The sequence below is a fragment of the Arachis hypogaea genome, chromosome 3 (assembly GCF_003086295.3).
Source record: "Arachis hypogaea cultivar Tifrunner chromosome 3, arahy.Tifrunner.gnm2.J5K5, whole genome shotgun sequence".
Lineage (NCBI taxonomy): Eukaryota > Viridiplantae > Streptophyta > Magnoliopsida > Fabales > Fabaceae > Arachis > Arachis hypogaea.
The window spans coordinates 12233957-12250352 of record NC_092038.1 but is presented as its reverse complement, the minus strand read 5'-3'; the positions used below and the strand labels follow the sequence as shown (position 1 = coordinate 12250352).

At 26.7% G+C, this 16396-nt stretch overlaps 1 protein-coding gene across 2 annotated transcripts; it reads right to left on the bottom strand.

Moving 5' to 3' along the window:
- Window positions 1-12588: 12588 nt before the first annotated feature.
- LOC112789529 (uncharacterized) lies at window positions 12589-15470 on the bottom strand. 2 transcript variants are annotated; one of them, XM_072232391.1, is made up of 5 exons: window positions 15327-15470; window positions 15030-15220; window positions 13967-14223; window positions 13309-13769; window positions 12589-13085 (listed from the first exon to the last, which is right to left on the bottom strand). In XM_072232391.1, the coding sequence occupies exons 2-5, from the start codon at window positions 15125-15127 to the stop codon at window positions 12825-12827; spliced, it is 1077 nt and encodes a 358-aa protein (XP_072088492.1). In that variant the 5' UTR covers window positions 15128-15220; window positions 15327-15470; the 3' UTR covers window positions 12589-12824. The 2 variants fall into 2 exon arrangements, with proteins under 2 accessions (XP_072088492.1, XP_025687244.1); XM_025831459.3 differs by lacking the exon at window positions 15327-15470 and having other exon boundaries at window positions 15030-15303.
- Window positions 15471-16396: the final 926 nt, after the last annotated feature.

Sequence of the window (16396 nt, the reverse complement as noted above, 5' to 3'; positions counted from 1 at the left end):
TATTTCATCGTCGTAGTTTTCTTTTTTTTTTTCTTTTTTTGGTCGTCATAGTGTCTTATTTTAATTGTTTTACTCATTCTTTTTCTTTCTTATTCTATTTCATAGTTGTTTTCGTTGTCTTTTCTATTTTTTATATATGTTTAAAAAATTAGCACACACAAATTTTAATTCACAATATAAAAAATTTGATACACCGTATAAAAATTTTAATATATAGTATAAATTTGTTTAAAAATTTATATGTACAAAATATTAATACCAAACTAACAAAATATACACATCACATAAATTTCAATGTGTAACTCATAATTTTTTAAAAAATCATATATCTAAAATATTGGCTTACTCTTGATCCAACCAATAATATTAAAAATTTATGTGTTACATACAAAATTTTTTATATTATATCAATAAATTTAAACTATATACAAAAAATTATATGCTATATTAATAAATTTATGTATTTTTTAATAATTTTTTTATTGACTTATACCAACTTAATTAGACATGATTACAAAAATATTTATACATATAATATCATTATTTAATTTAATATAAAAATATAATTTAATTACATCGATGTAATATAATTTATAAAAAAAACAATATACTTAGCAAAAAAATAAAACAGGCTTCTTGTTCCATTCCTTATAAGATTCCTTGATTACCCTATTCTAAAATTTCATAAGCCAATTTTTTAATAAATTTTGTAAGAATAAACACTTAAATTTGTTTCAAAAAATTTATAAATTAATTGTTTCATATATTTGGTTTTTTGTTAATAGTCTTTATAAATTTATAAAAATTATTTCATCAAACAGATATATATATATATATATATATTTTTTTTCGTTATTTTAAAGAGAATTAATTTGTCTAAAATAGTAATATTTTTTTACTTAATTCTCTTATAATAAAATTTGTTCGAAATTTATTGTTCAATAGATATATAAAAAATTTAATTAAAAATGACAGAGAACATCACTCTTAAAAATTTATAATAAATAAAAATTTATTAAAAATCAACTATTAAAGTATTTAATTTATCTAATTTTTTTAAAAAAACACATGCTGATATCATCAAACACATGCCTAGAGGAGGATAACTAGAACTTGTTTGGCTTGTTATACGGATTTTCTATAATCTTTTATACTAATAAACTTAGAAGAGTTAGTGCTGACATCTTATTTTTTTAGTATTTTGAATTTTTTAAAATAAATTTTATTTTAAAAATTCAAAAGCTAAGTAATTTGGTGAGAATAATCAAAAGAAGTTGGTAAAAACTTACTCTTTACTTTACTTCTTTTTCTATTTCTGTTACTTTTTTACCCTTTCTTTCTTCTTCTATTTTTAAATTTTTATTGAAAAACTCAAATACCCTTTTTCGGATTTTGAGTTTCTGCAAGAGGAATCAATCTATTCAAATGATGAGTATGTTCATCAGCTGAAGAATCTGTACAAGTTAGCTACAGCAGCATCTCCTACTTCTTTAACATTCTCTTCTGTCTCCATCAAACTCCATCGCAACCAACTCCAATTCACTTTTCTAACTTTGGCAGCACTAAACAAAAGAGAAAGGAACCCATCTGGGCAACGCGATAGGAGAGAGGAGTCGAACCATCTTGGGCGGGACGTGATTACAGTGAGGAATCGAACCCACCTTGGCGCGGTGCGAAAGTAGAGGAATTGAACCCATCTTAACTTACTTATGATACCGCCAATTTCATACGTTATTCAACTTTGATTTGATTTCTTACTTCTCTGATCCTTGATTTTCTTCAAAATTTTGTTATTTTGTTTATTTTTTTCATTGTGTCCCTCCAATTTTCGATGATCAATATTTGTTAAAAGTGTTAGTGATACTTGTGAGGGATTTCAATAATTGGGACAGAATCAAGAGTTTCAACTTATTGTTAAAAGGTATGATATTTTTACTAATTTATGATTTTCAGTGTGTTTTTTGTGGAAAAATGTGTTGCTTCCATGATTTTAGTAGTTGAAAAAGGAAATATGATACAAAAAGTACAATTACAATTTACAAGGCAAAGCGATTTGGGTTGCCTGAGTTTGATGAAATTTAATCTTTTTTTTAGTTAGTTTTGGTTAGATACTGAACTAAGAATTAACATATGTGGTGCTCTTTTTCCATTTATGTTTTTATGTTTCTTCTTCGCTATATCATTGTTTCTGTGGTGAAAACTTTTAATATGTGCACTTTCAGAGGACTTTTGTGCTCTTAGGTTCACTTGACTATATTAGTTGTATGTCCTAAATCAATAAAATTCATTGCGAGTGAATTTTAAAAAAATAGTGGTAAATTTTGTTATAGTTGGAGTGTGGATATTGATGCTAACCCATAAAAACGGTATAAAATATCTTTGCAGTTTTAGAGGGTTGTAAAATAGAAATTTATTTATTGCAACAATCTCTTTTATGTTTTTTTTTTCTTTGAGTTAATTCAGATTTGTGGCATTTTTATGTATTTTTCATTCCTTTTGGACAGGAAGAATGGAAGCCATGACAAAGTTTCTAGCTACTGAGAGTTTTTGTTAAACCATTGTAATTTGTAAGTAGAAGAAGATAATCTTTGAATTTTTATAGTTTTTGTGATTGTGCATTATATCTGAGCATTGTTTGTTGTTGAAATTAATATGCTTTATCAATAACTTAAAATATTATAAGAAAAAAGAAAAAAAGATGTATATGTATCAGTATGATTTAAAAAATCTTGTGCTGTTTGATTTACAAAATTATTCCCATTTGGTGAGACAATTCTAAAGTAGGTGAGTGTAAATGTATTTTACTCAAACATTTTTTTTTACAATATGACTTTGGAATATTATTTTGACAGGTCAGCAGCTGAATATATTTGCAGATTAGTGGAAAATAATGTCATCTTCTAATGAGTCAACATTTTCTGCCTCACCCAATTATTAATGTCGTTTTAATTTTGTAAGCTTTTCATCACCATCTTATGCTTAATTTGTGTTGGATATTGTGCATCATTGTTATTTTGCCTAAAGTTGACATAGTTAGTTATTTCTTATAGATGCGACATTGATTCTAATAGAAGTTAAACTTAAAATTTGTTAACTTGATGTCATTGGTTAGGTACATTGTTTGCTGAATTTTATTATTGTTTATGTCATTGATGTGAGAAAATATCAAAAAATTTTAGTCAAAGAGAGTAAGTGAGTCAATGAGTGCATATGAGTCAACGAAGTAGGTGATGCACTTATTTTACTTGTTGCTTACTCCATTTTCTCTTTCACTTTCTTTTTCACTCTTCTCTATACCAAAAATAGTTATCAATAGTTACTAAGTTATTGACAACCTTAATAAACAAGTAAAAGAAAATGAAGTTAGATTTAGACAAGATACATAAAAATCAATCGTCAATATAGATGTCAAATCAATAATTTCCTATTATGGTTCTATGCTCATGTTTGTTTATAAACTTTTCACTTTTACACACTTTGGTATTTTTATCCCTGTTTGATGAATATTTAAATTTGCATGATAGCAGTAATAAATCTACTCTTATTTGCATGGTTCTATACTCAAATTAATGATTATGGTGATTCAGATTAGTTGTTCATATGGCTTATCTTATAGCATTCATTTTTATTTTCATAATTGATTTAGAATATAGACCCTTATATCCTTAATATAATTGAAATTTATCTTTGTTAATCTAATAGTGATAAATATCATTATTATTATAATATAGTTTTAAATTTTAACATTGAGATTACATGATTAAGAAAAGGTGGCAGTAAAAGACATCACCGCGAAATTGGTGAATGGTGATGATAGCAATGGTAGAAGAACCATGGTGATATTAATAGTGATGAAGCTATGATAGGTTCTATGTTTCTATTAAATTAGAAAAGTTTTCTTCTATTTTTGATCTTTTTAATTAATATATCAAGTTGAAAAATAAGAATATTGGGTCTCAGTGTATCAAGTGTAAACTTTTTGAATTATTGAATATGCACATTATGTTCATCCACTTTTGCCTTCCTTTTGAGGAGTATTTTTTGTTTGTGTAAAATTGCTCCGCAAAGATGCAAAATCACTGGAATCACAAGTTCACCTCCAAAGAAGCAGTTTAAGCCAAAACCTAATTAAAAATGAAATCATAACCCATTTCGAGGATTAGGAAATAGGAACCGTAGGTTTTGTTACAATGTAGCGGTGATTACAGCATTTTTAGTCAGAAAAAAAATCTATTGTTTAAGAGATGACCCAAGATATAAATATGTGAGACACAAAGATAGGGAGATTTTATTCAATAAATATATATCTGAATTAAAAGCTGTTGAACATGCTGTAAAATGAGAGAACAAAGCCAAAAGGGAGGAGCGGCCTATATAAATGTGTTTCTCTAACACTTTTGTGATACATCTCAGAGATAACTTTTTTTTAATAATGTAGCTGATTCTCTACATCTATTATTTGTGTTGATTTATTGCTTTAGTTATATTCTGGCGTTCACTCAACAGTTTATTTTAAAAAAAAAAATTTGACATGTTAATTATATTCAAAATATTTACAAGATACGTTGAGGGAGAGAGAACAGAGCTTCGGCAAATGAAGGAAAGAGAGGAGCTGGAAATAGAAAGGGTACAAGTGAAAATTTGAAAAAATGAGGCAATCATTTCTTTTCAAGTTTTACTTGTAAAGACAATCAAAGACTCTTTGGTATAATTTTCATTCTATATGTGGTACCATTAATTTTATTGCTATCTTTAGGATGTGTTTGGTATATATGTGATTAAAATGGAGACAAAAATTATTTAGATCTATGTGTACAAAGATCTTGAATTCATACATATCTCACCCCTAGAGGATATACGGAGTCTTCTCTAACACTTGATGGTTGAAATTTGAAAAGTTCTATACTTTTATTGCTTGCAGGTAATTTCAATTATTTCATGGGAGGTTGTCTCCTAATAACAACAATAACATGATATTTAGGGGAAAAAATATAAAACTTGAGGAGCTGATATGAAAAATAAAATAGTGGAGTCAAGTATGAGAAAAGGAGAGGCAGATACGAAATAAGGATGCAATGGCTTGATGATGGATACTTAGTAAAAAAAGATAGTAGAAAGGAATTCGAATGATCCAAGGAAAGAGACGGAGAATATGCACTGCTTTTTCTTTTTTTGCAGGTTAGCGTGAAATTTGTGGACTACATTATTGGAGTTCAGAGACAAATTTGGATATGGTCAGGAACAACTAAACAATGCTTTGAAACTTGGCCAGTGGTGGGTATAGCAAAGAGAGAAAAAGGTATGAAAGTCTCTATTTTTGTAACAATATAGACTATATCAAGAACAAGAAATAGCATTATTTTTCAAAATAAGATTTTAAACTTTGATGAGATGAAGAATGAGGTGTTATATTGGCGAGATGCATGGAAAAAGGAAAGAGAAATCTAAACAAATGGGGTGGAAGAGATAGGTAGAATCCTATAATATAGTTGATTTGTTATTGATTTTATTGTTACTTATGTTGTTGTTTTTATTTGTTTTGATTTGGATAGTTTTGTTTTAAAAAGTGGTTAGAGATTATACGGTGACACAGAATATGGAATTTGTATGCTGAGAACTTGATGATTTTAATTATATAAAAAAAAAGTCATTCCAAAAAGAAAAAAAACAGATACTAAGGATTGAAACACATTAAAATCCATTAAATTTGTCTTGAAAGTTGGGAGATCTCATGAGAGAAGATGATTCTTGAAAGATTAAATCATTTGGTATACTAATTAAAACAAAGCTTTCATATTTTGTTTTTTTATATAAAAATCTTAATATATTTGTTGTTTGTATGGTTTGAGATTTTGAATTCTTTTAAAATGTATTAATTATGTTGTGTAACTATATTAATGTTATTATTTAAAAAAAATACAAGATTTTATTAATAGTTCAAGAATTCATACTACATGTATGAAAGATTTAGAGTTCAATGTGATCCATTAAAATTATGTAATCAATAAAAGATATTATATTAATTTATATTTATAATCTTGCTTAAGTCCGTTGTATGGTTGTTAGTTTCATTGTATTGAATACATAATTTTTTTTTCATGTTATGAAGGATGTTATTTATAAGAATATCAAGAGTTCATATAGTTTAAACCTGTTGCACAAAATATTAGCCCATTGACAATTAGACAGAAACTACAGCTTGTTTTTAGAAAATATTTTAATAGTATTTCGGATGAGCATATGGATAAATATAGTGCTTAATATCTAATTTTTATTGACTGTATCATGTTTAAAAAAGTTTAAAGTATATGAAAGACAATAATTATAATTTAATTTAATAAAAAACAACTATTCTCTTATTTTAGTATTTTATAATTATTTTCATTTTTGAAGATTCAAATTGTCGGTGAAACTCTAGCAAATGGGGACCATTTGGATAGCATTGAAATTCATTTTCATCACCAAACTTTCAGGATCTTATTTAAGGTTGCTCCATCAATTAAAGGGACTTAGATCATTGAACCTATGTAGTAGTGGGGACCTATATGGAAGTTAGCTAAGAAATAAAACACCTCAACTTATAGGTATTCTCTTTTGGTGCAAACGATCTTCAACTCTCTCTCTCTCTCTCTTCTCTCAGAGGTCATTTTCTATACTAAATACAAGGGTTTGAGATTGAATGTATTCACCAAAGGGAGCAATAAAGTTCATACCTTATCACTAAGTACTCATGTAGAAACTCAATGAACTTGGAGACTTTCTAATTTTTAAACTAGACTGAGCTTTTCTTCAACTTAAGTTTTATGTCAATCAAAGGTAAAGCCCTAATAATATAATGATTATAAGACTTTGTTAATAGGATTGTTATTTTCATATGACTAATTAATTCATATTTCAGGCTAATATACCACCTTACGTATCCTATTTGAGTCATAACCTAACTACGGAAGTAAATTGTTTTGGTATTTGCAAATTAAATGAGTATGAACTAAGTTGATCTCTTAAAAGTGAATAGGATAAAATATTCTTTTGGTCCTAATGTTTGGGTCAAAAATTAATTTAATTCTCATGTTTTAAACGTCTTATTTCAATATCAAAAAGTTTTAAACGTTTTATTTTAATCCAAAAAAATTATAAACGAATTTAATATTGTTCCATCGTTAAATTTAATACGAATAATTAGCATATTATAAAGTTAATAGTATTTAATTTTAGTATGTAAATAAAATCAATTTACCAATAATCACCAACTTAAAATTTTTTTTATTCTAAATCGTTGATGATTGATTAATAAAATTTTGAAATTCTTTTATTAAAAAATCGAAAAGAAAAAATATTACAAAAAATTTTAGTTATATTTCTCTAACACAAGAAAAAAAATATAACTTAACAATAAGCTAATATCTATGTCACTTATTTGATTAACTGTTTGTATCAAATTTTAACGTAGAACAATATTAAATTTTAAAACAAAAGTAAAATATTAAAAACATGAATAACTAAATTAAGATTTGACAATATTACTTTATCCAAATAAATATTAATCCGAGTTTTTTTTTTCTCTTGCTTTTGTTCAACTCATGCAAAATTTGTCAAATTGGTAGTTAATGTGAACTCTAGATGCAACACATATGTTGACCCAAAAAAGAATGACGACACTGTTGACTTTTTCTTGGGCTTGAAAATTTTGGTTTGGTTAAACTTTCGGGCTTTCAAGTAATGTGTTATCATTAAGCAGCATATGTAGGGTTACATTTTTTTTGGCCATTGGTGACATATGCTTGTTCTCTACCTGTTAAGAAATATAACAACCTGTACCTTTCGTTAACTTCTAATTTAGGGGGTGAAAGTGAGTCAAGCCAGTTCATGAGCTAGCTCGAACTTGACTCGTTAATAGCTTGATAAGCTAAGCTTGTGAGCTAATGAGCCAAGCTTGAACTTGGAATTGAGCTCATAAATTAAATGAGCCGAACTTGAGCTTAAATAAACTCAGCTCATTAGCTCGTGAGCTGACTCGATTATATATATATATATATAATTATTAATACATATATTCTATATGCATTTAGTCTATATTTTTAATATTATATATGAGTAATGTTAGGGGACAGCAACTTTTGTGATTGTTAGCCATCAACTAACCATCAATGATGATTTGATGGTGTGAGATTGGTATGAGATTTCATCCAATGGCTCACATTTCTCTGCTGGTTACATGCTGGCCAAAATTCAATAGAATTGCTGGTCCCTAGACTTTTCCATTATATATATACATATGAAATAGTACTATATAATTATATATATTAATGATCTTAATTATTTAAAATTTTATATTTATTTTTTACATATAATTTTGATGTAAGACATAAATAAAAAATTTATAATTTATTGATAGATAACAATATATAAAATTGATCTTTTTAAATATTTTTTAAAATATATAAGTTATAATTTATTGATATAAAATTATAAATTATGTATTTATATTTCTATTATTTGAGCAAGCTCGTGAGCTCGAGCCAGCTCGTGAGTTTTCGGTGAGCCGAGCTTGACCTTAAGAAATATGCTTGATTGTTAATGAGTCGAGTCGTGTGCCAAGCTCAATTTTTGTGAGTCGAACTTGAATTTGGTCTAACTCGCTTAGCTCGACTCACTTCGAGCACTACTTCTAAAGCCCAATTCTCAAACTATTATGTGCTAAATATAAATTATTGGAACTGCAACGGGTTCAAATTCTCATGAAAAAATATAGAACCATGCTAATAGAATAATAATAGAAGTGGGTGTGTGAGTTGATATGTGTTGTATAAGACAAAAAAAAGATACAAATTGATTTCATCACCAAAATTTAACAAATAGAACACTATCATTTTTCCAATTATGCTATATGGATATAAACTATAAAGAAATAACTACCAATTATTTATCGTATAAAAGTAAATATTTGGTATTCATAAAAAGTTTACTACATTATTACAAAAATTTGATTATTTTATTATGATAATTTAATTTCTTATATTTCTGAATAAAAAATATTTAATAAAAGAAAAAGTCACTCTTGACCTTGACAATAGTATATATTGTATATGATGACAATCATAAATGTTGAAAAAATTGAAAAAAAAATATAAATTGTATGCTTTCACTCATGAAATATAGTAACTGTGGCGGATGATATACATAGAACGTAACCCAATCATAGATAGAGTTTAGGTACCAATCCTATAGAAAATATAAACTTTGACAACTAATTATTTTGTTAAAATATAACATATAAAATAATATATATAAATATACATAAATTTATAATAACATTACCAATGAGGCAATGATTAACCAAACTCAATAAAAATCAGAGATACACATCTTTTAGGCTTGAACAGTTGAACAAGATTCTCTTTTGTGGAGGAGGCCATGTTTATACTAAAATAAAAAGATAGAAATAAAGTCAAACAAAAATTTCCAAATACAAAAAGGTGAACATTATTATCCTTGGTGTATATTTGGCAAAATTGGGTGGCGATGGATATTTTTCATGACTCCAGCTTTACATTTCTTTGTCCCTATCTTCTCTAACGAGAAAAGTATTAAATATATTGAGTTGCTGAAATGAATCCTAACATTTTCTTCATATCTTTGCTTAGTGATACCTCCCTCATTGTTTGTTTTATTTTACTTTATTTATTTATTTATTTATTTATTTGATTTTACAAGATGGTTAACTTTTCGGTTAGAGTTAAGTACGATTTTGATCTCTAATATATAAGCCGATTTTTTTTTTATCTTCAACTTTTTTTTCATACAAAATCGTTTCTAAGATTTAAAACCAAGTTTTAAAATATTTCTTTTTACTTAAATCTTAAAATTTTGGACCAAATTATCCATAATAAAATATAAAATAAAAAAATAAGAGAAAGAGAGTGTTTCTGTTTCTGCAAAAGAAGAAAAAAAAAGAAGGAAAAAGGAAAGAAGAAGAAGAAGTTGTCCACGATACACCTCTGTCTCTGCCGCTACTTTCGTTTTCGTACAATTTTAGTCCTTAAGATAAAGACGATTTTAAAACCAAGTTAAATCTTAAGGACGATTTTGTATGCAAAAAAAGATTGAAGACGATAAAATTTTTTACCTGTACCTTAAAGACCAAAATCATACTTAATACTTTCAATTACCATTATTATGCTTGATATTAGATGGGAAAAATGATTAAAAAAAATAAAAATGATAAATTCTCTTTTGTCTTTGTTTATTCTCACTTATTATAAAAAATAATTCTACATTAGTTTTGTATTATAAATAATAAATAAAAATTAAAAGTAATTCTTTCTTTTTTATAAGAGAAACTAATTTTAGATTTTATTGTGATTTTATTTATTTAATTAATAAAAATAAAAATAAATTAATATAATTATTAAATTATTTTTTATAATATTATTAAATTATTGAAAATTAATTTTATTTGAAAAATATATTAAATATAAAGAGATATATTCTCTTAAAAAAGTTCTTTTTTCTATGAACGATGGCCAGCAATTGGGAAGGCGAATGAAAAAAAGGTCAAGATTTTGAATTTTGTCTTGGTGGGTGTCTAGATGTCATTAACTAATAAAAAATAAAGAGATCTTTTTGACAATCATGTTACCTGAAATTGAATTTTGTAAAGGATAAAATAATAATTTAATATATAAAATATTTGTATGCTGATGTATGAAATTTAAAATCCTAAACCATATTCATATAAATCTCAGGAAAGATATTAGACTAAACTATCAAGCCATATATATAGCTTTTTACACTTGATATGATGAGATTTGTCCATTTCATTTTCAGCTTAGAATTCTTTTCTAAATACCTTTTAGAACTAAATAGGATAATTATTTTTAGAATAATTATCCAAATCAGTTTTTAAAAATGTTAAAAGTAAATATTTTAATTTTTAAAAAAATTAATACATAAAAACATTTTTAAAGTTTTATTCCGGCAGACAAATCAGTCTTTAGTCTATTTTTTGACAGAGTAATTACCTAAATCAGTTTTCAAAAATTTTAAAACCAAATATTTTAGTTTCCAAAAAAATTGATACACATATCCATTTCCAACGTTTTTTTCTGTCAGACATAACAATCTTTCGTCTATTTTTCAACGTAACTCACTAAAGAAAAATGCAAATTCGACACACCTTTTTTTGTTAACATATTTTTTGCACACATTATAAATAAAAAAAATAACGTATATGTGTCATACAGATGTGTATATCTAATTATGAAGTAAAAATTCAGTTAACTTTTTGAGTTAGTTAATAATTTAGTGATCATGTAGATTGAGATTCAAGTAAAAATAAAAAAATAACTTTAATTATATTTAATTCCTAGCTATCACGCTAAACTAAATTATATTAAATATAAAAATATCAAATAGTTTCAATCTTGAGTTTTTTATAAAATAATCTCTAATAAAATTATTGAACATTCTTATTATTATTATTATTATTATTATTATTATTATTATTAACAACAACAATAAATAGAGATTAAAAGTAATTCTTTCTTTTTTCATAAGAGGAATTAACTTTTATTTTTATTGTGGTTTTATTTATTTAATTAATAAAAATAAAAATAAATTAATATAATTATTAAATTATATTTTATAATAATATTATCAAAATTTATAAATTAAAAACATATGAAAAAATTTTAATCACTTAATAAATAATAACAATAATAAATAACAAACATATTAGTAAATTTTTTGCATGAGAAATTTGAAAAATATTAAAAAAAATTGTGATAATAAAAATACGTGTAATTAGTATTTATAGAATAAAAAATATTACTATTTTTTTTTCCAATGTTCATTATTTAGTTTTTACTTATATTAAATTTTTTTAAAAAAATTTAATGACATGAGGCCAATTTTTTATTTTTGATATTGGATTAATAACGATATTTTTTTTGAGTTGTGAACTGTTGTGATATTTTTTAAAATGTGAGATAATTTAATTTAAGAAATAAAAATCGAACCGTTTGATTTTGAGAAGTACAGAAATCAGATCATCTGATTTCTGGATCTTTTGATTTTTATATTCAAACCCTTCGATTTATGTTTAAAAAAATAAAAAAATTTGAGGTATACAAATAAGCGGATTCGATTTGTGTACTTCAAAATTTTTTAATATTTTTTAAACACAAATCAAAAAGTCTAATTTATGTAGCTCTTACAGTTTTATAAAACAATAAAAATTAAAATGTTGAATATATCACTCATTCCACCTGTATGAAGGAAAAAATTAGCCACATGAGGCAGGTATACATTAGTTATCCCTAGTCCCTTTTTAGAGGGACACTGCTTTCTCGACTGAAACCAACTTTACCAACGGTAAAAAATGTTATAAAGAACCATACATGATGGAAGAAGGACTCTTAAATAGGCCCATTGGAAGTGCTTTAAGAATTCATTTAAAAAAAAAAGGTTAACTACTTAGCTGCCAATAACTCTAAAGCAAGGTAAATTAATCAAGAATAGCTCATAAGATTTCGTATGTAAGATTGAAGAAGGTTCTACCATATATAAATAAGATGCTTAATGGGAAAATAAGATGAAAAAACATATATAATAGATTTTTAAAAAAAATCATAATAACATGCACTTGTTTGTTATCCAGATTTTGGATCCAATATTCAAAGTAGCAACACTATACAACATCAAAATTATGAAAGAACAAGAAAAAGTACATGCACATTGGTATTAAGAGAATAATACAAATTAAAACACAAATATATAAACAAATGCATGACCCAACAACAACAACAATAATAATAATATAATTATTAGGGTGCAAGTCCTAATTCCTTTCTTTTTTTACCAACAAACAAGTCCCCTGATTTGATCATGCCAGGGAACCTTCCAAGAATTGTCATGAATGGAAACTGAGCAACCCCATGTTTCCTTCCAAGTGAAACTATGGACATTGGTGCTTGTGCCTTGTATGTTCCCAATTTAGGTTCTTTGCCACTTCCTTCTATCAACACCTTCAAGTTCTTGGCAACTAATACACCTTGAGCACTTGCAAACATCCCTTGTTTGATTTCCTGCAATTTCACATCAACACCACATTTCCATTCATTTGATTCTCTTGCTAAGCCATCTAAATTGCTATATAAAAGAGTTTATATTTGGCATCTCATTACATATATACTTGTGTTTATATATTCTTGAGACAAAAAGTATAAACACAATATGACAAATACAAAGAGACAAAGATATGTGCTTTCTGTTCCTAGTTTTAGAAAGTATAATAAAATGATGACTTACTTTGATATCTGTAATATCTCCAATTGCAAAAATGTTGGTCTTTCCCTTAACTCTCAAGTGTTCATCAACTTTGATCCTTCCTTCATCATCCAAATCATCCTTCAATATAGTTTCTCTGAGCCATGCAGAACCAACAGGTTTCCCTATACACTCAAAATGGGAATCTGCTTCTATTGTCTCACCACCTGAAGTTTGGTATGTCTTATTTCCTTCTGCAGAGTTGTTAACATTATCCAACTCCACAGATTGTTCCAATTTCACATCAACTTTCTTTGATTTGAGCCACTTCAGTGTCTTCCTTGAAGCTTTTGTACCAATGTATTCTAGCAACCTTGACCCTTTGTGGACTATGGTCACCTTCTTCTCTGGGAAATCGACGGCGATCTCGGCCGCCAGCTCCACCCCTGTTGGACCTCCACCAACAATCAAGATTGAGTTTGAGGACTTTATCTTTTCATTTCCTGCCAGTGGAGAAACAACTTTAATCAATAAAATCAAATAGATATATACCTTGAAAAAGCTTTGACACAATACATAATCCAAAAATAGCACTAGAGCAAGTTATTATATGCTTGAATTTTGATTAGAAAGAATAGTATTTGAAGTCTAATAAAATGAGAGGTATTCCTAAAGAAAAAGTTGTGTCTCAAAGTGTTACCTGCTTTGTATTGGTCAAGTCTTTGAGCCCTGGTTTTGGGGAGAGGTTCTGAGTGGCCAGTGGCAATAACAAGGTAGTCATATGCAACATGGGTGCCATCTTGTGTGACAACTTCTGTTTCAGAAATTGAGGCAGCAGAGGACACAACAAGCTCACCTTTCTTGAAGTAATCTCTGTGGTTGATCAATATCCTCTCTGCAAATGATGGTTCCACCAATGCTCTCAATCCAGCCCATGGAATCTCAAAATACTCCTTTCTGTGTTAGGTCAATTGCTAAAGTCAATGCAACCATTACATCAATTTAAAGGTCTCCTTTGTTTGATTCTTTTAGAACATACTCTTTAGAGAATAACAAACAAATGTAAAAATAGAGGACAAAACAATAAAAACAAAAACACAATTTTTCTATTTAAGAATAAACACTCGAGTTAATCTTAAAGAAAAATTTTAGATAAGATATTTTAGTGCCAACAAAATTTTATTTTTTAAAAGTCTTCGAAAATTACTTCCGTCAGATTGATCATTTTATAATAAAATTAAGGAGAATTCTAGAGAGCTATAAGAATTTATTATTTTTTGCTATCAGTTAATCATTAATATTTAAAAGTATGGAATAAAGTATGTTGTTAGATTACTAAACTAAAGAAATTGCTGATAGTTAAGTGATGATAAAAAATAATAAATTTTGATAATCTTCTAACATTTTTCTAAAATTTATTAAGAGTTTACTTGTCCAACACACATATTAAAAATTTGATTAAAAACGATAAAAGAATTAATCTATCTGACAAAAATAATTTTAAAAAACTTCTAGAGAATAAAAAATTGTTAAGAAATTCAATGAGATCAATTTATGTGATTACTTTCTGTTGATTTCTGTCAACATCTTTGTTCCTCCTAAGAGAAAGAGTAGAAACAGTAGGACAAGAGAGAACCATTCACAGTTTTTGTTTCTAAATAACAAGACATCATTATTGGTAAACAACAAAACAAAAAAAACACTTTATTAAACTACAAAGACAAGGTGGATTTTGCAAGAACATATAAAAAGACAGAACTCACGGATCAATAAGAGTGACACTAGCTTGATGCTGAAGAGTATATGCAAGAATAGCACCAGCAACACCACCACCTACTATCACAACTTTCCTCTCAGCCATTTTTGTTTCAAAAGTTCAAAACTTTGTAATGATTGTTGTGTTCTTCTCTCAAAAGAGGATAAAGGGAACTAAATATATAGATGTCATGCGTCACTGCATCAATCATCAAAGTAAATTAAAAATGCTGTCATGTTGAATTTGGACGTAAACAACTACCAAGGACAAAACAAATAAAACCATAGGGTCAACTTCCCACAACCTTATTGAGGTGTCTCCACTGAATGTTCTTAGAAGAAAAATAGCCCAATAATATAATATTCAAAAATCATGTTTCATGATCAAGATACATTTTCCTGTGGGAGAATTAAAAAAATAATAATAATAAATTAAGAGAAAATAGTCTATTTTGCCAGCTTGCATTGTAGCTTGTTATATAAGAATTCTTATACGAAAAAATATTATAATCAAATCATATTACATATGATCTTTTTTCTCTCTTAAATTATATGAATAGTAACTATTAACATGGTAAGTTGATTAAAAATGTTTTCTTTTGAAGATGTATATTTTGTACATAAAGATATCATTTTATTATATTAATTAAATTGTTAAACCTCTCAAAAGAAAATTTATATCTCTAAGCCTCTGGTTTTTCCTAAACCAATTGGCTGGTTTAATTTTCAAACATTAATCTTTTCTTTCTCATGGGACCTAAAATGTGGCATGATCCGATGTGAAAAGAAAAACTAACATGCCTTTTGAAACTATTCAATACGTGTTCTCTTATAATCATTCGTTTTCAATTAATAATAATATTAAGATAATTGTCAATATTATTTGTGAAATATTAAATATATATATAATTGTGATCGCATGGTGGCGTCAAGATTCTAGGATCATCTTAGTAGAACAGAAAACTTCTTTGGAAAGAAAAAGAAAAGGAATATCTCCATAAGTAAGCATGAAAGAAATAATTCATTTCCCACTTGTTAATATCCTATTTCAAACTCAGAATTATTTTATTTGGTTTGGTCTATATCCAATTTATTTAGGATAAGATTATAATCCATCACTTTCATTAGCATTTGACTACTAATAATAACGTGGAAAATTGACTTTTCTCCTCCATTAGGCCATTACAATTTTCAACTAGATAGGTTGTAATTGGTTTTATTATGAATCTTATCCCTTTGTCACTTTTATTATTGTTATTATTATTTTTTACCTCTATCATCCAAATCCTGTAGTAAAATTCTCTCTTTTTGCGGTATAAATATTCATTTGTGAACTAGTAACTACAGGATTAAAGCTAGTTTGTCTTAGAAGGTT

What these genes read in the sequence shown, in the direction of transcription:
- LOC112789529 (XM_072232391.1), bottom strand. Translation starts at nt 15,127, where the DNA reads ATGGCTGAGAGGAAAGTTGTGATAGTAGGTGGTGGTGTTGCTGGTGCT. An exon ending in AGTGTCACTCTTATTGATCC is followed by an intron (nt 14,224 to 15,029) that starts GTGAGTTCTGTC and finishes GACCTAACACAG; the next exon opens with AAAGGAGTATTTTGAGATTC. An exon ending in ACTTGACCAATACAAAGCAG is followed by an intron (nt 13,770 to 13,966) that starts GTAACACTTTGA and finishes CTCCACTGGCAG; the next exon opens with GAAATGAAAAGATAAAGTCC.